The sequence below is a fragment of the Hyperolius riggenbachi genome, chromosome 2 (genome assembly GCF_040937935.1).
Source record: "Hyperolius riggenbachi isolate aHypRig1 chromosome 2, aHypRig1.pri, whole genome shotgun sequence".
In the NCBI taxonomy this organism is placed as follows: Eukaryota; Metazoa; Chordata; class Amphibia; order Anura; family Hyperoliidae; genus Hyperolius; species Hyperolius riggenbachi.
Window position 1 is genome coordinate 118,813,940 of NC_090647.1, and position 22,982 is coordinate 118,836,921.

The 22,982-nt window shown below is 44.6% G+C and overlaps 1 protein-coding gene across 2 annotated transcripts in view; it reads right to left on the minus strand.

The window, feature by feature from the left end:
- Window positions 1–22,982, minus strand: part of CERS5 (ceramide synthase 5) — a 134,213-nt gene that overhangs the window by 15,519 nt on the left and 95,712 nt on the right. For both annotated transcript variants that reach the window (XM_068267276.1, XM_068267275.1), the window contains exons 5-7: window positions 9,774–9,824; window positions 8,654–8,746; window positions 1,738–1,866 (exon numbers count right to left, since the gene is read on the minus strand). In XM_068267276.1, coding sequence (XP_068123377.1) covers window positions 1,738–1,866; window positions 8,654–8,746; window positions 9,774–9,824 — 273 coding nt within the window. The remainder of the gene's footprint in view (window positions 1–1,737; window positions 1,867–8,653; window positions 8,747–9,773; window positions 9,825–22,982) is intronic.

Here is a 22,982-nt window from a genome sequence, read left to right on the forward strand (position 1 = left end):
CGGCGGAGATCGGGGGGTGCCAGGCATTTATACTAGCTAGCCTAGTGCTAGCTATAGGGGTTTCAGCCATTGAAGCTCGGGGGGGGGGGGGCACTGGCGGGCACAAATTAGAAAAACCTAAGTGGCGTAACGCTCAGGAGGTTAAATAAAACCATATACAATCATATACTAATTTACATTACACAAACACAACAGGGGATTAAGGTTAGGCACACTAACCGTTTGATTGCGGCTGAACGGAGGGTTCCAGCCGACCGGCAAGGAACGCATTCATCTCTGGTTGGGGGGGGGGGGGGGTGTTAAGGTTAGGCACCACCAGGGGGGGTCTTAGGGTTAGGCACCACCAGAGGGGGAGGGGTTAAGGTTAGGCACCACCAGGGGGGGTCTTAGGGTCAAGCACCACAGGAGGGGGAGGGGTTAGGGTTAGGCACCACCGGGGGCTCTTAGGTTTAGGAACCACCAGGGGTCTCATAAGGTTACTGGTGCTGGTTTTACCAAACGTAAAAATAGGGGTTACAGTGGGGAACAGTAGAATATCCGTATTTAAAAATGCATTATGCAGCATACCTTTTGCACCCATTAAGCAATAACTTCTATATAATTTATATGACGCCCTTTTTGACATGAGCTTTTATTATATGCATACATTATGAAAATCTATTGTAAAATTGACTAATTAAATCTTGCAGTAAGAGCATTTCACTGGTCCATATTCAAGCTGCATAGATTTGCAGTGACATCAGCATATAAATTATTTTCATATTTCAAGTAAAGTAGAAAGTTGGCAGTGAGCCAAAACTTTGTACTTAACACCTTTTAGGCGCCCATGGCAAAGAAATATGGGGACACAAAAATGCCTATAGATCTCGGCTGCAGATGGAAGTAGTTCCATATTAAGAAGCTTTTAGATGTCCGTGGCATATGGATGCGAAAACACAGAACACCTCTAGACTTTGTCGGAAGTCATATTAGGGTTAATGTATGAGTAATATACATCTATCCGACAGTGTTTCTATGACAAACTGGAAGATGGGAGTGTGAAAGTTTTCTGCCAGTAAGACTTGTTCAGGTGTTGAAAAATAAGGATCAAGGATTCCAATCCTGTTTAGCAAACTACTCCTACAGTAACCAGAAGTTTCTGGACAAGCTCATGGGAGCCATACTGTAAGCTGTGAGTTTTGTAAATTCTCACTTTTTAAGTTGAAAAACTACGATATTAAAATATAACACAATATAACAGTAACGTGTAAAAGCAGAAATACAGGGTACATGCAATTTCTGCTAACAGTGGATACGTTTTACACTGAAATGATTTTTTAGATGATGGCAGCACCAAGGTGTCAAGTACTGTCATCTTAGCAAAGTCTTCAGACAGGTCATGTTACATGCTTATAGGACAACTGAGAGGGATATGGAGGCTGCCATATTTATTTCCTTTTAAGCAATACCAATTGCCTGGCTGTTCTGGAAAAACAATTTCAATAAAAAGTACAGTAACATATGGCGCGGAGGGATATTTGTTTTATTGATTAAAAAATAAAAATCAAGCTAGGCAGCTACTGAAGCAACACGTTATGTAAGCGGACATAAATTGCCAATTTCCTGATGAGGCAGAGGCCTCCACAAAAATCAGGAAATATCAGAGGATACTTTGAGATAAACTTTACAATAAGGATAATTGGGAAAGCACAGGAGGGAAGGCAGTGTTTTCCTCTATATAACAAACTCTGGCCTCACCTCCAGCAGGAAATCAGAAGCATCATGCAGGACCAGGACCAGCGTCCCCACACGCACCATGTTATTCACATAGGAAAACGAGATCAGACCAACTGTGGCCAAATGGTGGATGAACATGATTAGAAAATCCTGGAAGAAAAAAACAAAAAAAGAATGAATTACATAGACAAACAACACCATATTCTTATTAGGAATTGGGCTGAAGGTGACCAAACACTTCAACCTGTGGTAGATCAGAAAAGTGTTACCCCTTTTAACCTCTTTGCATGGTTAGATATTAGGCTATTCAGCCTTAATCTTGTCTGATGTTGATCTCACCACTGCAGCTGCTAGCTTTGTACTAGCGATGATCGTAAAGTTCTAATTTGGCTTACTGAAAATTTTGCAATCAAGATTATATGTAATTACGATTTCTAAACAGGGCTGTGAAGTCAGAGTTGAGGAGTCAGAGCAATTTGGGGTACCTGTCAGAGTCGGTGGTTTCAATAAACTGAGGAGTCGGATGATTTTTGAATCAAATCCACAGCCTTTGTAAAAATTAGACTAAGGAGTCGGAGCAATTTTGGGTACCTGGAGTCGGAAGTTTCATAAACTGGGGAGATGGATCATTTTTTTTTACCGACTCCACATCCTTGTTTCTAAATTATACGGATTTTGTATAATCTATTTGTATATTTCACATATATTTGCAAAATTATGACTGCGGCCGTCGTACACAGTTTCATTTATAATCTGCAAAAACATGTTTGCAACAGCACATGTGGAAAAAATAAAGAGAAACAAACATGTTTGCGCACACCAGAAACAAGTGAGAAGAGACCTTGTAATTTTTTAGAAGATTGATTTGATTCCATGAATAAAGAATGGTACCAAAACATCCACCAGTTTGGTGAAGAACAATGCCTTTTCCAGCATTATAAAGCAAGCATGCCATAAGGTCAAAGTAATAACTAAATGGCTCGGGAAAAAACATTGAAATTTTGGGTCCATGGCCAGGAAACTCCCCAGACCTTTTCCAATTGACAACTTGTGGGCAATTCTCACAAGACAGTGGACAAACAAAAACCCACAAATTTTGATAAACTCCAAACATGGATTATGAGAGAATGGATGCGGTCAGTCAGGATTTGGCCCAGAAGTTGATTGACAGCATGCCAGGGCAAATTGCAGAAATCTTAAAAAGAAGGGCCACCACTGAAAAAAATTGTCAATAAGAGTCATCAAAACTGATGAAATGCTTGCCGTTATACTTCAATACACCTCAGAAACAACTCACAAAAATATCTGAAAACACTGAAAGAGAACCCGAGGTGTGTTTAAAGACTTATCTGCATACAGAGGCTGGATTTGCCTATACAGCCCAGCCTCTGTTGCTATCCCAAACCCCACTAAGGTCCCCCTGCACTCTGCAATCCCTCATAAATCACAGCCGTGCTGTGAGGCTGTGTTTACATCTGTAGTGTCAGTCTCAGCTGCTCCCCCGCCTCCTGCATAGCTCCGGTCCCTGCCCCCGTCCCTTCCCTCCAATCAGCAGGGAGGAAAGGGATGCAGGCGGGGACTGGAGTTCTGCAGGAGGCGGGGAGAGCAGCAGACTGACACTATAGAGATAAACATAGCCAGCTCTGACAAGCTGTTTGTCAGCAGCGTGGCTGTGATTTATGAGGGATTGCAGAGTGCAGGGGGACCTTAGGGGGGTTTGGGATAGCAACAGAGGCTGGGCTGTATAGGCAGATCCAGTAGCTGTATGCAGATAATATTCTTCAAACCCACCTCGGGTTCTCTTGAAGCAGCAAAGTTTGTGATAACCAGTGTCTGTGACATTCTCAAAACTTTTGGCCATGACTGTACTATTTACAGTGATGTTTAATACGGGCCTTTATTATATAAGGGTGTTCTCCTTTATGGTGTTTGGTGGAGTTCATATTGCCACTGTTGAGGCCTATTTGACTGCTTCCAGGCCAGTCCTCCACTTGATCGGCAACTTTTTTGCTTGCTAATTAAGTTCCTTATTTCATATCCACTACTTTATTATTGCATTTTTTTTTTGCACAGTGGTTGGTGATATATAACTTTTTGTGAGGTCCACATCATATCTGCAGCTGATGCTACTGCAAAAAAACAAACAAAAAAAACCCCTTTGATTTTGTAGTTTTTCTTTAGTATGATAGTGCTATATGATCTTTTTCGTTTTTAGTCACTCTGGCTGGAGCATAAATGTGTAATGAGGGCTAGTTTACACTAGGGGCCTGATTCCCTAAACCGTGATAACTCATATCACAGCCATTTTCGCACGATTTTATGCAAATTGCAAATGCTGCAGTGAGAATTATCCCATAAAGATACATTAGTCCTAGTGCTTTGCTGAACACTGACGATCAGCAAAGCACTGAAAAGCTCCCGAGTCTGAACCATCCTCAACAGTGCTAATGACTTCAGCAATGACATTAATTTTCAGTGTCTTCACCCTTCATTAGAGAGTCAGATTTGCCAGTGCAGAGTGATGTGATCGGTTCCCCATGTGTTGCTGTAATATAACACTATGCTTTGGCATTGTGAAAGATGTACATTTCTGCAGCAGTGACAGGCTGGTCACACATCACACCATATGACTGTACAATCTGTCCAGTGTTACCAGTATCTATGTCATCAGACCAGGAAGAGTTTGGCATGGTTGTGATACTCTATAGGAAGTGGTTACAATGTACAATTACACAGAATGTAATTACATCCCTCCCTGGCGTTCAGTTTCTGCTGGACTTCCGTGCAAAAACTGCTTCAATTAATTTTACATTAACACTTACCCATATGTGTCAAGCAAGGGTCTAGTATACATTGATAGAATAAAAGTTTCAAAGTTAAAATCATGCCAAAAAATACATTTAATTCAAGTTTTCCTTTCTGTCTGGCCACCATTACTCTTCAAATATTTGGCAAAAAACATGCAGTTTGCCACACGCCTTTTTTTTGCATTGTAACTCACTCGTGTGCAAATTTTTGCATTCAGGTTTCCAGAGCATGCAAAAATTTGCTTACTAAAATTTGCTGGGTTCCCCGGGCTGGCGGCTGCGAGTGGAGTTGCAGCGTGGGACACGTCGGCTGCAAGGGGCTGAAAGAAGCTCCGGGTAACTATATAAGGGGGCAGCAGTATTTTGCTGGTGACTCCTTTAAATATTTAAAGTTAAGCCTGGCATCTTTACTGCTGGCAAAGTGAATCGCTGTAGAATGTCATTAGGGATAAAGACTTTTATGTGGTTTCAGTGTTGTATTCTACTGAATTGGCGGTTAAAAACAGAAAAAAAAAAATACTTGGCAGGGCTGTTGAGTTGGAGTGAGAGTCATGTTTGGGTACCTGGAGTCGGAAGATACATAAACTGAAAAGTTGGATGATTTTTGTACCCATCCAAAGTGCTGCAAGGGCTGTAGAGTCGGAACAATTTTGGGTACCTGGAGGCGATAGTTTCATAAACTGAGGAATCGGAGATGGAGTTAGAGGATTTCTGTACTGACACCACAGCCCTGCCAGGCAAGCAACATGCTTGGCTTAAAAGTAAATAAAACAATAATTTGAAGGTTTCCTCTTTTATGCATAGTATTGACATAGATAGCAAGACACAAACCTTCAGCAAAAATTGGATATGGACAAAATTTACAAGCAAACCACACTGTGGTAAACCAGTCTGTTTCTTACAGTGTACCAGAGATGAAGCACCCTCATGTATTTTACCATATATATCAGTGGGAACATTAGAGAAAAAACCTACCCTGCTCTGTTTCACTCTTCACTGCTCAGCCTGCCTGTTATCAGCCCTGATAAAATGCCAGACTGAGCATTCAGTCTGGCTTTGCTCAGGAATCATTATAGCCGAGTCTGTCTTCTCTGATGTCTTTTCAAGCCCAAGCGTGCCCCCTTCTAGCTCTGCTATAATGACTTAGCTATAATGATTACCGAGCAAAGCCAGACTGAATGCTCACTCAGGGATTTTATCAGGGCTAGTAACAAGCAGGCTGAACAGTGAAGGATGAAAAAGAGAGCAGGGTAGGGGTTTTCTCTAATGTTCCCACTGATATATATGGTAAAATACATGAGGGTGCTTCGACTCTGGTTCACTTTAAAGGATAACTGTAGTGAGAGGATTGTGGAGGCTGCTATATTTATATCATTTTAAATAATACCGGTTGCCTGGCAGTGCTGTTCATCTATTTGTCTGCAGTAGTGTCTGAATCACCCCAGAAACAAGCATGCAGCAAATCTTGTCAGATAGATCTGACAATGTCAGAAACACGTGATATGCTGCATGCTTGTTCAGGGTCTATGGCTACAAGTATAAAAGGCAGAGGGTCCGCTGGACAGCCAGGCAATGTGCATTGTGTAAAAGGAAATAAATATGGCAGCCTCCATATCCCTCCCAAGTCAGTTGTCTTTTAAAGTGAACCCAAGGTGAGGGTAATATGGTGGCTGTCATATTTATATCCTTTTGAACAGTACCAGTTGCCTGGCAGTCCTGCTGATCTTCTGGCATCAGTAGAGTCACAACCCTGAAACAAGCATGCGGCTAATCTAGTCAGACTTCAGTCAGAGCACCTGATCTGGATGCTTGTTCAGGGTGTATGGCTAAAAGTATTCGAGACAGAGGATCAGGGGGACAGTCAGGCAACTTACATTGTTTAAATAAAATAAATATGACAGCCTTCATATCCCTCTCCTCTCAGGTTCCCTTTAGGGAGGTCACGTTTGCTTGAAGAATGCCTTAAAGGTTTGCCTTAATTAGCATGGCACTGGGGGAGGAAAGAAACACACACTTCTTTAGGAGTTAATCACAGTCTCTCTTGACATTATAAAGGAGACTTCACAGCTGGTTAGGTAGCAATAACTTTATCTTACAATAACTTATCCAATACAAGTTATTTATAGGAGCATCATTACTGGTCTTTAGCTAGAAAACGCATCAGGAAGAATTACAAACCATTTTAATTAGATATGGTTTGATGTCAACTATGTGAGACAAGAAAGTAAAAACACTTCCTATTAACTCTGATGAGTACAGGAAATTCCTGCACAGAACAGCTCAGACTATCTGCATCTAACACAAACCAGGACTTGCATAGCATAACTGCATACAGCATGGCCAGGACATGCAGTCACTGTGTACTAAACAAAACCTCTGACCGGCTTCCAATCTATGACAACACAAGTGTCAATGTTGTGGGCATTTCCTGCTCTCCTCCATTACATTACAGGCCTCATTCAGAAGCAACAAAAATGTGCTTTCAGAATTATACTGCAAAAATGTTCCCCCTCAGAGAGCAAAAATCCAAATGCAGCCTTTTCTGCTTCCCAAAAGCTGTGATACAAATAACATCAGGGTGGGTGAGCCATGCCTTTGTGGTGACTGACAGCCCTCTCATTGGTTACTAGGTGCGTGTGGCTGGGGCAGAGATTTAAGGACAACACCACACCACGGTATCGCCACATCTCTGCCAGCGACAAGTGAGCTGATCAAATGCAAGAGGAATGGGGCAGTGTGAGCGAGCAGCAAGGGGTTGCACTCAATGTTGGACACTGTAATTCCCCCCAAAATTGCACTAACAATTGGCTTTAAAGGGCAACTTAAAGGACAACAGTAGTGAGAGGGATATGGATGTTGCCAAATGTATTTTATCTTAAACTATACCAGTTGCCTGGTTGTGCTTCTGATCTATCTGGCTACAATAGTGTCTGAATCACACCAGAAACAAGCATGCAGCTAATCTTGTCAGATCTGATAATAATGTCAGAAACACCTGATGTGCTGCATGCTTGTTCAGGGCCTATGGCTAAAAGTATAAAGCGCAATCTACGCGATACGATTCTTTGTAAGACTCGATTACGTTTCTATTTACGATCCAATTATATCCGACATGTCCGATCGGGATTAGATCCGATTTAATTCGCCACTGAAAAACAATGGCAAATCGAATTGAATCCTGATCGGACATGTCTGATTTAATCGGATCATAAATAGAATCGTAATCGAATCGTACTAAGAATCGTATCGTGTAGATGGGGCTTTAGAGCGAGATGATCAGTAGGACAGCCAGGAAACTGGTATTGCTTAAAAGGAAATAAACATGGTAGCCTTCACATACCTCTCGCTACAGTAGTCCTTTAAGTGAATTTTGTTTGTTATTTGTGGCACAATTTGGCTGCGTTTGCGATTTGTATTAAGTTTGTACACACATGCTGGGTCCATGAGCTGGCTTCAGGAGTATCACCCCATCCCATAGCACGTAATGTCATCATTTCTGTGCAAGGGGCGGGACTATGCGCCGGAAACTGGCATAGGAACCTGGCATAGAAGTGAAAACTTTATTCAAAATACACAAAGTGCACACACAATTACTTTTTAACAGTGATTCAAAAGCAATTTTGCAGCGCTCCTATACTTTGTATTGGAGAGCAACTGCTCCAAAAAAGCTGCAGAGCTCGCGATTGCTCTAACCACAATAGTTACTGTGGGATTGAGGCTATTTACTTCCATTAGCCTTACGCTCTTGGAATTAACAGCAATCACCTGCGATTACAAAAAGTGTGGATAAAAGCGCCATAATGGGTCATAGCGTTTAATCTACTTTTTTTTTTTTTGATGCAACTTGATTATTGAATCAAACGTGATAGATTAAAAATATCCCACAATGAATGACCTATGCAAGTGAATTTTCCACACATGCCTATGGTGGATCCATCAGGCAGCATTTCAATGCAATTAGTTTAGAATTATTCTAGGACAAGGCTAGTGGGCTGTAACATGTGACAAGCAGTAACGGTCAGTAATCACAAATCCTCACATGGGGTGTTCTAGTAGAGGGGATGTGCTGTGACGTTTCACCGTGTTCACATCATACATACAACGCAGAGAAGATGGGAAGGAGATCTTACCTTGCGTTTGATATCTGTAAACTGGGAGAACATTAAAGACCAGTAAAAGGCCAACTCCTGAATATAATAGTAATACATGCCCAACGTGAGCGTCTAAAGAAAAGAAAAAAGAAACACATGATTAGTATCTAGCCTACTGTTTACCAGGACAGTCTTACCCAACCAATACATTTACAAAGGGGATCATGTGACCACTATCATTTAATTGTATTTATAAAGCGACAACATTTTACGCAGCACTGGACAATAAACACATACAATGATACAAAGGATGACAGACAGAACAAGGGTATACAACATAGGACAAAGCTATATAAGGCAAACATTTTGGGCTGGTTAGGTAGGTCCAGTAATACAAGTACGAGGCTGTCATAGGAAAGCACACAATCATGTAGAATGCACTAGGGAAGGGAGGACCCTGCCAGAGGCTTACAATCTAAATCTAAGGGGGACCACTACCAGGTTGTACCTCCTTGCATAGGATTACTTACATAGGAGGTACAACCTGGTAGTGGTCCCACTTAGATTGTTCTGTCCTCAGCTCCAGGCATCTGTAGAAATATACAATGTGTGACCAATTCTGATATAGTAAACTACTTTTCCCGGTCCCTTGGAGTTTACTATAAAGGGATTCTGATAGACAGATAGATAGATAGAAGCCTTCATATACCTCTCACTTCAGGCAACTTAAGTGAGATGAATGTGGAGGTAGCCATTGTTTAAGTCTAGGGATCGTTCCCACGCTCAGATCGTTCCCACGCCGCCATCCTCAGTTGCCCACAGCTTCGGGAACCGGGTCCCGTAACTGCCGTCAGTCTACGTACGAGTAGCGAAACCCTCTACTTATCTCTCCAGCAGCTGCTGGAGAGATATGCAAAGAGCGCACTTCTCCTGCATAGACGGCAGCGACGGGACCCGGTTCCCGAAGCTGCGGGCAACGGAGGATGGCGGCGTGGGAACAATCTGAGCGGATGGGGCTAGAGGAAGCCCCCGGTATGTATAAATATTTTATAATATTTCAGCTCTGGTACACTATAAGAGTCAAAGTCTCCAGGAGATTTCTTCCAAATTGATATGCAATTCCCATCTTCTAAAACAATATTAAACATATCAACCATACCTGATAGGGGTAATTGTACCAGCATTGTCGTGTATCCCAAAACCATGGCGTCTGCAATACAAAAAAACAAGAATTACATTGGAAATATAAGCGGCGCACCAACCATTTTACATGCAGAAAGTAAACAATCACTACAGTTAGCAGTGAGCTCAGCTCGTGGTCCAACAAAAATGTCTGCTTCCATAGAGTTTGCAAGAAATGGTATTTTATCAATAGAATGTAAATGATAAAAAAGGGAGGTGGGTCTCCCAGTATAAGTAACACTTTGCCTGTGAATGAAGATGGCCAAAAAGAGGCCACATTTTCTGGTTTGCACCTCTCCACAGCAATCTGTACAATGTGCACAATGCACCCTTATGCCCACTTTCTGTGCATACTGCCCACTCCCCCTGCAGAGGGACTGCTGCCCCCCATCTGTGATCTTTAGGCAACTTTCACATGGGAGGCTAACGGCAGTGAATTCACCGTCAGTCAGCTGCTCTTGTGCACCGGCCAAGCGCTTGCATGTAAATATTTCTCACAGGGATGCATTGTTCCCCTCCTGCCAGAAGCTGCTACCTTGTCGCTGGACTTTAGCTGCAGAATGTGACCGTACAGTGCTCACACACCGCTTCCTTACCCACAGTATTAAAGGAGCGCATTTGTAAAAATAAATAAATAAATGTAAAATATATAACATATAAAATTTACATTTCTCCTAGAGAAAAATGCACTATAACTATTTTCCTATGTTGCTGTGACTTACGGTAAGTAGTAAAAAGCTGAAAGATCTGACACATTTTGGATTAGTCCATCTCAAAAAATGTAGGCCAACCTCCTTAATAAGTTGCAAACTATTCTGACAGTTGGACTGAGGCAACTGCAGATCTGTAAGTGCTTTTTAAAATAAACAAATGATAATCCTCCATTAGGAGATGGACTAGTCCAAAACATCAGATTTGTTAGATTTCCACAACTTACAGCATCTTAGGGAAAAAAGTAATTTATAGTGCATTGTACTCTGAGATGAATGTACAGTTAGTTATATTTATTTTCATTTTACATTTTTTGTGACAATTGTCCTTTAACCTGCCTGACGGTATAATTCATTACATTTTAGGGTCTAAAAAGTGGTACAAAGTTTTCATATGCTTTTCACACTAGGGGCGTTTTCCGCCTTTTTTCAAGCGCAGGCGATTTTCAAAAATCGCCCTCAAACCTCTTGTGCAAGGATTCCCTATGAGAGAGTTCACAGCTGAGCTGAGCATTTTGAGGGTTTTTTGCTATAATGGAAGGTACAGGAAAAAACGCTCACAAAAATCGCTTTCAGCAGTGACTGCAAGAGTTTTTAAGAATAAATACAATGTATATTTTCCAGGTCAAAGAGTTCACTTCCTGACTTGCGTCAGGGAGTGAATTACAAAATTGCTCTGAAAAAGAACTTAGAAAAGGGCTTTTTACAAAAACACAGTGCACAGTGGAGCGCTGGGAGGGGGAAAAAAACAAAAAACAGTGCATAAAAACGCAAAACATTTGCGATTTTAGGTGTGAATGGGTCCTTAGACCCCAAAAGGAGGAAAAATACATACTGCAGAAAGATCTGCAGCAGACCCTGAACAGGCTCGCCTCCCTGGGACTACCGCTTCCAATAACATTTTTCTTTTACTCCGAGCCTGACACGTGGTTACCGCCAAAAGGTTAAACACATGCGTAGCTTAACCACTTGAGGACCGCCCCCAGCCGATGGGCGGCGGCAAAGTCCGGGCCCAAACGACCGCAATACGCCCATCGGCGGGGGCGGCTGCGTGGGTGGCTATGCGGCGATCGCGTCATTCGTGACGCGATCAGCCGCCGGGGACTGGCTCCGCCCACCGCTCGTAGTAACCCGCCGGCCGTTCGGAAGCGCCGGCGGGTTACTAGCACCCGGATCGCCGCATGGAAATAGTATAATAGGCTTTGTAATGTATACAAAGCCTATTATACTGGCTGCCTCCTGCCCTGGTGGTCCCAGTGTCCGAGGGACCACCAGGGCAGGCTGCAGCCACCCTAGTCTGCACCCAAGCACACTGATTTCCCCCCCCCTGCCCCCTGATCACCCACAGCACCCCTCAGAGCCCCCCCTGCCCACCCCCCAGACCACTGTTTGCACCCAGTCACCCCCCTAATCACCCATCAATCACTCCCTGTCACAATCTGTCAACGCTATTTTTTTTTTATCCCCCCCCCCCTGCCCACTGCCCCCTCCTGATCACCCCCCCACCCCTCAGATTCTCCCCAGACCCCCCCCCCAGACCCTTCCCCCCGTGTACTGTATGTATCTATCCCCCCTGATCACCTGTCAATCACCCGTCAATCACCCGTCAATCACCCGTCAATCACCAGTCAATCACCCCCTGTCTCTGCTACCCATCAATCAGCCCCTAACCTGCCCCTTGCGGGCAATCTGATCACCCACCCACACCAATAGATCGCCCGCAGATCCGACATCAGATCACCTCCCAAATCCATTGTTTACATCTATTCTCTCCTCTAAACACCCACTAATTACCCATCAATCACCTATCAATCACCACCTGTCACTGTTACCCATCAGATTAGACCCTAATCTACCCCTTGCGGGCACCCAATCACCCGCCCACACGCTCAGATTGCCCTCAGACCCCCCTTTATCAATTCGCCAGTGCAATATTTACATCTGTTATTCCCTGTAATAACCCACTGATCTCCTGTCAATCACCTATCAATCACCCACTGTCACTGCCACCCATCAATCACCCCCTGTCACTGCCACCCATCAATCAGCCCCTAACCTGCCCCTTGCGGGCAATCTGATCACCCACCCACACCAATAGATCGCCCGCAGATCCGACATCAGATCACCTCCCAAATCCATTGTTTACATCTATTCTCTCCTCTAAACACCCACTAATTACCCATAAATCACCCCCTATCACCACCTGTCACGGTTACCCATCAGATTAGACCCTAATCTGCCCCTTGCGGGCACCCAATCACCCGCCCACACCTCAGAACGTCCTCAGACCCCAGCCCTGATCACCTCGCTAGTGCATTGCTTGCATCTATTTCCCCCCTCTAATCACACCTTGAGACACCCATCAATCACCTCCTGTCACCCCCTAGCACACCTACCCATCAGATCAGGCCCTAATTTGCCCCGTGTGGGCTCCTGATCACTCGGCCAAACCCTCAGGTCCCCCTCAGACCCCCTTCCGATCACCTCCCCAGTGCATTGATTGCATCTATTTTCCCCTCTAACCGCCCCCTGAGACACCCATCAATCACCTCCTGTCACCCCCTAGCACTCCTATCCATCAGATCAGGCCCAAAACATCCTGTCATCTAAGAGGCCACCCTGCTTATGACCGGTTCCACAAAATTTGCCCCCTCATAGACCACCTGTCATCAAAATTTGCAGATGCTTATACCCCTGATCAGTCATTTTGAGAAATTTGGTTTCCAGACTACTCACAGTTTTGGGCCCGTAAAATGCCAGGGCAGTATAGGAACCCCACAAGTGACCCCATTTTAGAAAGAAGACACCCCAAGGTATTCTGTTAGGTGTATGATGAGTTCATAGAAGATTTTATTTTTTGTCACAAGTTAGCGGAAATTGATATGTATTTTTTTTTTTTCACAAAGTGTCATTTTCCGCTAACTTGTGACAAAAAAAAAAATCTTCTATGAACTCACCATACTCCTAACAGAATACCTTGGGGTGTCTTCTTTCTAAAATGGGGTCACTTGTGGGGTTCCTATACTGCCCTGGCATTTAAGGGGCCCTAAACCGTGAGCAGTAGTCTAGAATCCAAAGGCCTCAAAATGACCTGTGAATAGGACGTTAGGACCCTTAGCGCACCTAGGTTGCAAAAAAGTGTCACACATGTGGTATCGCCGTACTCAGAAGAAGTAGTATATTGTGTTTTGGGGTGTATTTTTACACATACCCATGCTGGGTGGGAGAAATCTCTCTGTAAAAGGACAATTGTGTGTAAAAAAAAAATCAAACAATTGTCATTTACAGAGATATTTCTCCCACCCAGCATGGGTATGTGTAAAAATACACCCCAAAACACATTATACTACTTCTTCTGAGTACGGCGGTACCACATGTGTGGCACTTTTTTGCACCCTAAGTGCGCTAAGAGGCCCAAAGTCCAATGAGTACCTTTAGGATTTCACAGGTCATTTTGCGACATTTGGTTTCAAGACTACTCCTCACGGTTTAGGGCCCCTAAAATGCCAGGGCAGTATAGGAACCCCACAAATGACCCCATTTTAGAAAGAAGACACCCCAAGGTATTCCGTTAGGAGTATGGTGAGTTCATAGAAGATTTTATTTTTTGTCATAAGTTAGCGGAAAATGACACTTTGTGAAAAAAAACAATTAAAATCAATTTCCGCTAACTTGTGACAAAAAAAAAAAATCTTCTATGAACTCACCATCCTCCTAACGGAATACCTTGGGGTGTCTTCTTTCTAAAATGGGGTAATTTGTGGGGTTCCTATACTGTCCTGGCATTTTAGGGGCCCTAAACCGCGAGGAGTAGTCTTGAAACGAAATTTCTCAAAATGACCTGTGAAATCCTAAAGGTACTCATTGAACTTTGGGCCCCTTAGCGCAGTTAGGGTGCAAAAAAGTGCCACACATGTGGTATCGCCGTACTCAGGAGAAGTAGTATAATGTGTTTTGGGGTGTATTTTTCCACATACCCATGCTGAGTGGCAGAAATATCTCTATAAATAGACAATTGTGTGTAAAAAAAATAAAACAATTGTCATTTATGGAGATATTTCTCCCACCCAGCATGGGTATGTGTAAAAATACACCCCAAAACACATTATACTACTCCTGAGTACGGCAAAACCACATGTGTGGCACTTTTTTGCAGCCTAACTGCGCTAAGGGGCCAAAAGTCCAATGAGCATCTTTAGGCTTTACAGGGGTGCTTACAATTAGGCACCCCCTAAAATGCCAGGACAGTGAACACACCCCACAAATGACCCCATTTTGGAAAGTAGACACTTCAAGGTATTCAGAGAGGAGCATAGTGAGTCCGTGGCAGATTTCATTTTTTTTTGTTGCAAGTTAGAAGAAATGGAAACTTTTTTTTTTTTCTTTTTTTTGTCAGAAAGTGTCATTTTCCGCTAACTTGTGACAAAAAATAAAATCTTCTATGAACTCACCATGCCTCTCACTGAATACTTTGGGATGTCTTCTTTCCAAAATGGGGTCATTTGGGGGGTATTTGTACTATCCTGGAATTTTAGCCCCTCATGAAACCTGACAGGTGCGCAGAAAAGTCAGAGATGCTTGAAAATGGGAAAATTCACTTTTGGCACCATAGTTTGTAAACGCTATAACTTTTACCCAAACCAATAAATATACACTGAATGGGTTTTTTTTTATCAAAAACATGTTTGTCCACATTTTTCGCGCTGCATGTATACAGAAATTTTACTTTATTTGAAAAATGTCAGCACAGAAAGTTAAAAAAATCATTTTTTTGCCAAAATTCATGTCTTTTTTGATGAATATAATAAAAAGTAAAACTCGCAGCAGCAATCAAATAGCATCAAAAGAAAGCTGTATTAGTGACAAGAAAAGGAGGTAAAATTCATTTAGGTGGTAGGTTGTATGACCGAGCATTAAACCGTGAAAGCTGCAGTGGTCTGAATGGAGAAAAAGGCTCTGGTCCTTAAGGGGCGAAAAGACTGTGGTCCTGAAGTGGTTAAAGGGGTTTTGTGGATCTTTAAAAAAAAAAAAAAAAAAAAAAAAAAAAATGACACTTACCTGGGGCTTTTATCGGCCCCCTGCAGCCGTCATGTCCCGTGTCGTCCTCCTACGATCCTCCGTTCCCCACCGCCGGTCCCTGACAAATCCTCTGATGATACTGCGGCTGCTCGCCCGTGGCCATGCGCGTCCTCGCTCCCATGCATGTCTCCGGGAGCTTACTGCGCAGGCGCAGTAACAAGAAAACCTTGTACTGCGCCTGCACAGTAAGCTCCCGGAGACACGAGCGGGAGCGAGCACTTTTTGTCTAGTTACACAAATAATTGGACCGGGAGCAGCGGTGGGGAACGGAGAATCGTAGGAGGACGGCGCGGGACATGACAGCTGCAGGGGGCCGATAGTAGCCCCAGGTAAGTGTCAGTTTTTGTAAAGATTCACAGAATCCCTTTAATGGAGTTATCAGGCAAAAATAGCCCAAGTGGGCTTTACTCACCTGGGGCTTTCTCCAGTCCCTTGCAGCCGACTGTCCCACCACAACCACTCCGCTCCCCGCCGCTGTCCCGATCTCCGATGTCCGTATTTAGGCCAAACCGCGGGGTCGGCCTTACTGCGGCTGCGCGAAGCGCCGCTGTCAATCACGGCCACGTGAGCTGCAGCGAACTGTGCCTGAATATGGACACCGGAGACAGAGGCAGGGAGCGGAGCAGTCGGCTGCAAGGGGCTGGAAAAAGCCCCAGGTGAGTAAAGCCCATTTGGACCATTTTTGCCTGATAACGCCTTTAAGTTAAGGTCAGGCAAACCAATTTGTCAGTTAACAGACATTTTCAAGGAGACTAATTATACAAAATGTAACATTCATGGAAACGAAGTAACAGTAGAATGGGAATTTGTGAGAGAGATGACACATGTCTGACAAATGTGCCATTACAAACTCTCCCTCCTGGAGAAACTAGATACAAAACACTGCAGCTCAGACCAGCCAAGGCAAGCTCCCACAGTGACAATGTCAGGCAAGCTCCCACAGTGACAATGTCAGGCAAGCTCCCACAGTGACAATATCAGGCAAGCTCCCACAGTGACAATATCAGGCAAGCTCCCACAGTGACAATATCAGGCAAGCTCCCACAGTGACAATATCAGGCAAGCACCCACAGTGACAATATCAGGCAAGCACCCACAGTGACAATATCAGGCAAGCACCCACAGTGACAATATCAGGCAAGCTCCCACAGTGACAATGTCAGGCAAGCTCCCACAGTGACAATGTCAGGCAAGCTCCCACAGTGACAATGTCAGGCAAGCTCCCACAGTGACAATATCAGGCAAGCTCCCACAGTGACAATATCAGGCAAGCTCCCACAGTGACAATGTCAGGCAAGCTCCCACAGTGACAATGTCAGGCAAGCTCCCACAGTGACAATATCAGGCAAGCTCCCACAGTGACAATATCAGGCAAGCTCCCACAGTGACAATATCAGGCAAGCTCCCACAGTGACAATATCAGGCAAGCACCCACAGTGACAATATCAGGCAAGCTCCCACAGTGACAATATCAGGCAAGCTCCCACAGTGACAATATCAGGCAAGCACCCACAGTGACAATATCAGGCAAGCACCCACAGTGACAATATCAGGCAAGCTCCCACAGTGACAATGTCAGGCAAGCTCCCACAGTGACAATATCAGGCAAGCTCCCACAGTGACAATGTCAAGCAAGCTCCCACAGTGACAATATCAGGCAAGCACCCACAGTGACAATATAAGGCAAGCTCCCACAGTGACAAGGTCAAGCAAGCTCCCACAGTGACAATATCAGGCAAGCTCCCACAGTGACAATATCAGGCAAGCTCCCACAGTGACAATATCAGGCAAGCTCCCACAGTGACAATATCAGGCAAGCTCCCACAGTGACAATATCAGGCAAGCTCCCACAGTGACAATATCAGGCAAGCACCCACAGTGCCAATATCAGGCAAGCACCCACAGTGACAATATCAGGCAAGCTCCCACAGTGACAATATCAGGCAAGCTCCCACAGTGACAATATCAGGCAAGCTCCCACAGTGACAATGTCAGGCAAGCTCCCACAGTGACAATGTCAGGCAAGCTCCCACAGTGACAATATCACTCATGTGAAAAGGACAATCTGAACATGCTTTCCCTCCATAAAGAATCTGCTCTAGGAGGTCAGATGACTTCATAATCTATCAGTTTTGTCACATGCACTTCACAGATGCAAGGCCTGTTCACACAATTTATTTATTTATTTTATGTATTTATTTAAGTATTATAGCGCCGACATATTACGCAGCGCTGCACAGAGTATATTGTCTTGTCACTAACTGTCCCTCAGAGGCGCTCACAATCTAGTCCCTACCATAGTCATATGTATGTATCGTGTAGTGCATGTATGGTCTAGGGCCAATTTGGGGGGGGGGGGGGGGGGAAGCCAATTAACTGATCTGTATGTTTTTGGGATGTGGTAGAAAACAGAGTGCCTGGAGGAAACCCACGCAGATACGGGGAGAACATACAAACTGCTTGCAGATGTTGACCTGGCTGGGATTCGAACCGGGAACCCAGCGCTTGCAAGGCGAGAGCGCTAACCACTGTGCCACCGTGCTGCCCAATGGGGAAATGTATCAAGAAATACTGTACAACAAAATCTGGGACCAACTGAGTATTGTTCATGTACGACTGAGTAACAGATTTTACTGTTTCTGTCACACCCAACATCTACTCAACATTTATGTTAACTTTGGCAATGGCTTTGCAATGGAAATTTAGATGGAATGTGCAAACATTAACAAATGAGGTAGGAAACCCCTTTCTCAGCAGTAAGAATCATTACTTGGGATGTACTGAGGTTAAAGGGGAACTGAAGAGAGAGGTATATGGAGGCTGTCATGTTTATTTCCATTTAAGCAATCCCAGTTGCCTGGCAGCCCTGCTGATCCTCTGCCTCTAATACTATTAGCCATAGCCCCTGAACAAGCATTCACCAGATCAGGTGTTTCAGTGGTTCAGACTTTAAAGTCAGATCTGACAAGACTAGCTGCATGCTTGTTTCTGGTTTTATTCAGATACTACTGCAGAGAAATAGACCAGCAGGGCTGCCAGGCAACTGGTATTGATTAAAAGGAAATAAACATGACAGCCTCCATATATCTCTCTCTTCAGTTCCCCTTTAAAGCACTGTGAAAATTAGGTCTGATTTGTTGAAGTACAACATAGGGGGCAACTTATAAATGGGTCAGACCAACATTTCTGACTTGTAGCCTGTAAAATGTAGGTCCTACTCTCATACTTAACTCTTCTTGTAACCCCATTAACCCCACAGAGCCGTTCTGCCAGTAACTGGGGATATTACTGTGCAGCGGGTGTCCTCTCAGTTGCTAAACTCGCGCGTCCTGTTACTAAATGCACACACAGCGCATATAGTAGCCAGCTTCTAACCTGCCCCGATCGCAGTGTCCTTCCTTCTCTCCCCTGCAGATAGAGGTAGCCTGCCCCGATCGCAGTGTCCTTCCTCCTCTTCTCCCCTGCAGATAGAGGTAGCCTGCCCCGATCGCAGTGTCCTTCCTCCTCTCCCCTGCAGATAGAGGTAGCCTGCCCTGATCGCAGTGTCCTTCCTTCTCTCCCCTGCAGATAGAGGTAGCCTGCCCCGATCGCAGTGTCCTTCCTCCTCTTCTCCCCTGCAGATAGAGGTAGCCTGCCCCGATCGCAGTGTCCTTCCTCCTCTCCCCTGCAGATAGAGGTAGTCTGTCCCGATCACAGCATCCCTCCTCCTCTCCCCTGCAGATAGAGTTAGCCTGCCCCGATCGCAGCATCCCTCCTCTTCTCCCCTGCAGATAGAGGTAGCCTGCCCCGATCGCAGCATCCCTCCTCCTCTCCCCTGCAGATAGAGGGAGCCTGACCAGATTGCTGCTTCCCTCATCCTCCCCCTGTAGATAGAGGTAGCCTGACCCGATCGCTGCTTCCCTCGTCTTCCCCCTGCAGATAGAGGTAACCTGACCCGATCACTGCTTCCCTCGTCTTCCCCCTGCAAATAGAGGTAGCCTGACCCGATCGCTGCTTCCCTCGTCCTCTCCCCCTGTGGATAGAGTTAACCTAACCCGATGGCTGCTTCCCTCGTCCTCTCCCCTGTGGATAGAGGTAGCCTGACCTAATGGCTGCTTCCCTCGTCCTCTCCCCTGTGGATAGAGGTAGCCTGACCCGATCGCTGCTTCCCTCGTCTTCCCCCTGCAGATAGAGGTAGCCTGACCCGATGGCTGCTTCCCTTGTACTCCCCCCTGTGGATAGAGGTAGCATGCCTTGATCGCTGCTTCCCTCGTCTTCCCCCTGCACATAGAGGTAGCCTGACCCGATCGCCGCTTCCCTCGTTCTCTCCCCTGCAGATAGAGGTAACCTGACCCGATCGCCGCTTCCCTTGTCCTCTCCCCCTGCAGGTAGAGGTAACCTGACCTGATCGCCGCTTCCCTCGTCCTCTCCCCTGCAGGTAGAGGTAGCCTGTCCCGATCGCCGTTTCCCTCGTTCTCTCCCCTGCAGATAGAGGTAGCCTGTCCCGATCGCTGCTTCCCTCGTCCTCTCCCCCTGTGGATAGAGGTAACCTAACCCGATGGCTGCTTCACTCGTCCTCTCCCCCTGCAGATAGAGGTAGCCTGTCCCGATCGCTGCTTCCCTCGTCCTCTCCCAATATGGATAGAGGTAACCTAACCCGATGGCTGCTTCCCTCGTCCTCTCCCCTGTGGATAGAGGTAGCCTGACCCGATCGCGGCTTCCCCTGTCCTCTCCCCTGCAGATAGAGGTAGCCTGTCCCGATCGCTGCTTCCCTCGTTCTCTCCCCTCGAGTGAGAGGTAGCCTGACCCGATCGCTGCTCCCTTTTCTCCACCGGCTGCAGTGTTGCAATGTGGTGTCACCTCTGCCGGCAAACTGAAGTGCCAAAAACAATGCTCCCACGTCCAATGTTTTCCACATCACATTAGAGTGCAATGTCTTCCTCTGCTCTGAAGTGCAGATAGCACTGTTCTCTATGCACTGCGATTTCCTATGAACCCTCCTGGTCTCCATCTGATAGCGTCCTTGCAGAGAGAAGCCTAGCAGGAGAAGCTGATGCATGACTGTGTCAATTTTCACAAGCATTTGTGCAGATTGAAAATGGACTGATCCAATATTGCAGTGAAATTAGAATGGTCCATTTTCTATCTGCATCACTTTGCACAATCCATGAACTTGGAATACTTGCATCTCATTGACCATCCTCAATCTCCATCTGGGCTGCGTTTTTTTTAGCTGCAGAAGCGTTATTATAAAAACAAAAACATATTCTAGCTATGCTATTACACAACATAATTAAAACTGTGCCTGGAGGTGTGTTTTAATGAACACACACCTAAACTTACAGATTAGGCTTGATAAGAGATACCACGAAACACATTCACATGCAGATAGAAATCAGTTTCCCAGGACCAAATATTCATACATTGGGATGGTTCCATTGCTTTCACAACTGCCAGCTACATACATTAACTTCACAGCAGGCAACCAGAGGTTCTTCCTTGTATTTATATGGAACAGAGATGCTTTAATCACATCTCATCCAATCCCCAGACTGGCTCTGCATCCCAATACTCTCTATCACTCTACACTGTGTGCAGGACAGAAGGAAATACTTTACAAATATCCAACAAGTATGCACAGGCCATTCCCAGTGTTTACTTCTACATTATGTACAAAAACTAGGTTTCACATCTGGTTGTAGTTTAAAGCCCAACTTCAAATAGAATAACTAGCTTTGGATAGCTTGCGAAAGGGTTAGATCGGGGCTACACAAATCCCAGGAAACAGGTTGCAAAAAAAGTTTTTATTTACTTGTTAATGGAGCTACCGCAGCGCCTAAAAATGTCCTGCTGGCGCTAACTGGACAGATTGGCACCTTAATTTGACCAACCCTGGGTTAGACTCTATGGGGCTCTTTTTCTTCCTTCCCTTTCTGTTCCTGAGACCACCACAGCTTTAATATGAACCCTGGGTGTCATGGGGACAGTAATAAAATCCTAAATGTGGCCACAAACGATACAATTCTTTGGATGATCAAGTGATCAGAAACAATTGTCCAGACTCACAAATAGCAGAATAGCTGCTATCCAATTTGATCAGATTAATGGAATCGAATTGAAAACCAGATCAATGTTACGATCAAAATGAAGAATTGATTGTCCAAAGAATCATATTGTTAATGGCCATCTTAATCGTTATTCTAATTCTTTATTTTACACGCACACAACCCCCCCCCCCCCAAAAAAAAACAGTCTACTTATTGGAAATAATAATCAATCAAAATAAGGGAAATGAAGTCACATAGTTAAAGGGCAACTGAAGTGAGAAGAACATCGGGGCTGCCATATTTATTTCCTTTTAAACAATACCAGTTGCCTGGCAGCCCTGCTGATCTATTTGGCTGCAGTAGTGTCTGAATCGCACCAGAAACCAGCATGCAGCTAATCTTGTCAGATCCGACAATAAAGGTCAGAAACACCTGATCGGCTGCATGCTTGTTCAGGGTCTATGGCAAAAAGTATTAGAGGCAGAGGACCAGCAGGACAGCCAGGCAACTGCTATTGCTTAGAAGGAAATAAATATGGCAGCCTCCATATCCCTCTTTCTTCAGTTGTCCTTTTTCACACCATGTAAAATAATCCAAACGCACTAGCACACATTAACACACTACCCATTCAACTCAATGGGCATGTTAACAGCATTTCCTGTTCAGGAAATGCTGTTGAAAACAAAGAAAACCTTGAGAATCCACCATAAAGAGATGGACTGTCAGCTCTGTCAGATTTTAACTGCCTACTTTTTTCGTGATAGTGGCCCTTTAAGATATCTCCACCACTAGAAATTGTGTCTGTAGACTGTTTACTTACCGTCACAACGAGCTATGAATAGTGTATATGGCCTTTCAATGCAAATCCTCAGCAATGGTGGGGAAGAGGAGTAGCAAGTACATCTCTGCATCTCCACTGCTGTGAGAGGCTCATTAAAAGTATGAATGTACTGTATACATTTAATTACACCTGATAAACTGTATATATATATATGTGTGCTTCAAACAGTCTTTACATACTGTAGGTCTCCATGAGGTATGCATATCTTTATGGGTACAAGCACTGCAGGCAATCCCTAATTAGATTCCTCAGCCATTACCAGTATTTATAAAACTTCCTGATGACAGGTCACAGAAATCCAGATCAAATGAGTAGAGAATGTGGACTGGGGCACAAGAACACAATTCTTAACATTTTTACCACTGAATCTTTTAATGGGAACATCCAAGCCTTTACATATGGGGTGAAAGTAAAAAACAAAAAAAAACGAAACACTGGAACGTTTTAAACTAAATTTCACACTATGACAAAGTAAATTCCAGAGAAAAGCTGCAGTCACCTGATTGCTGGGACTGACTGCTCTCCCTAGA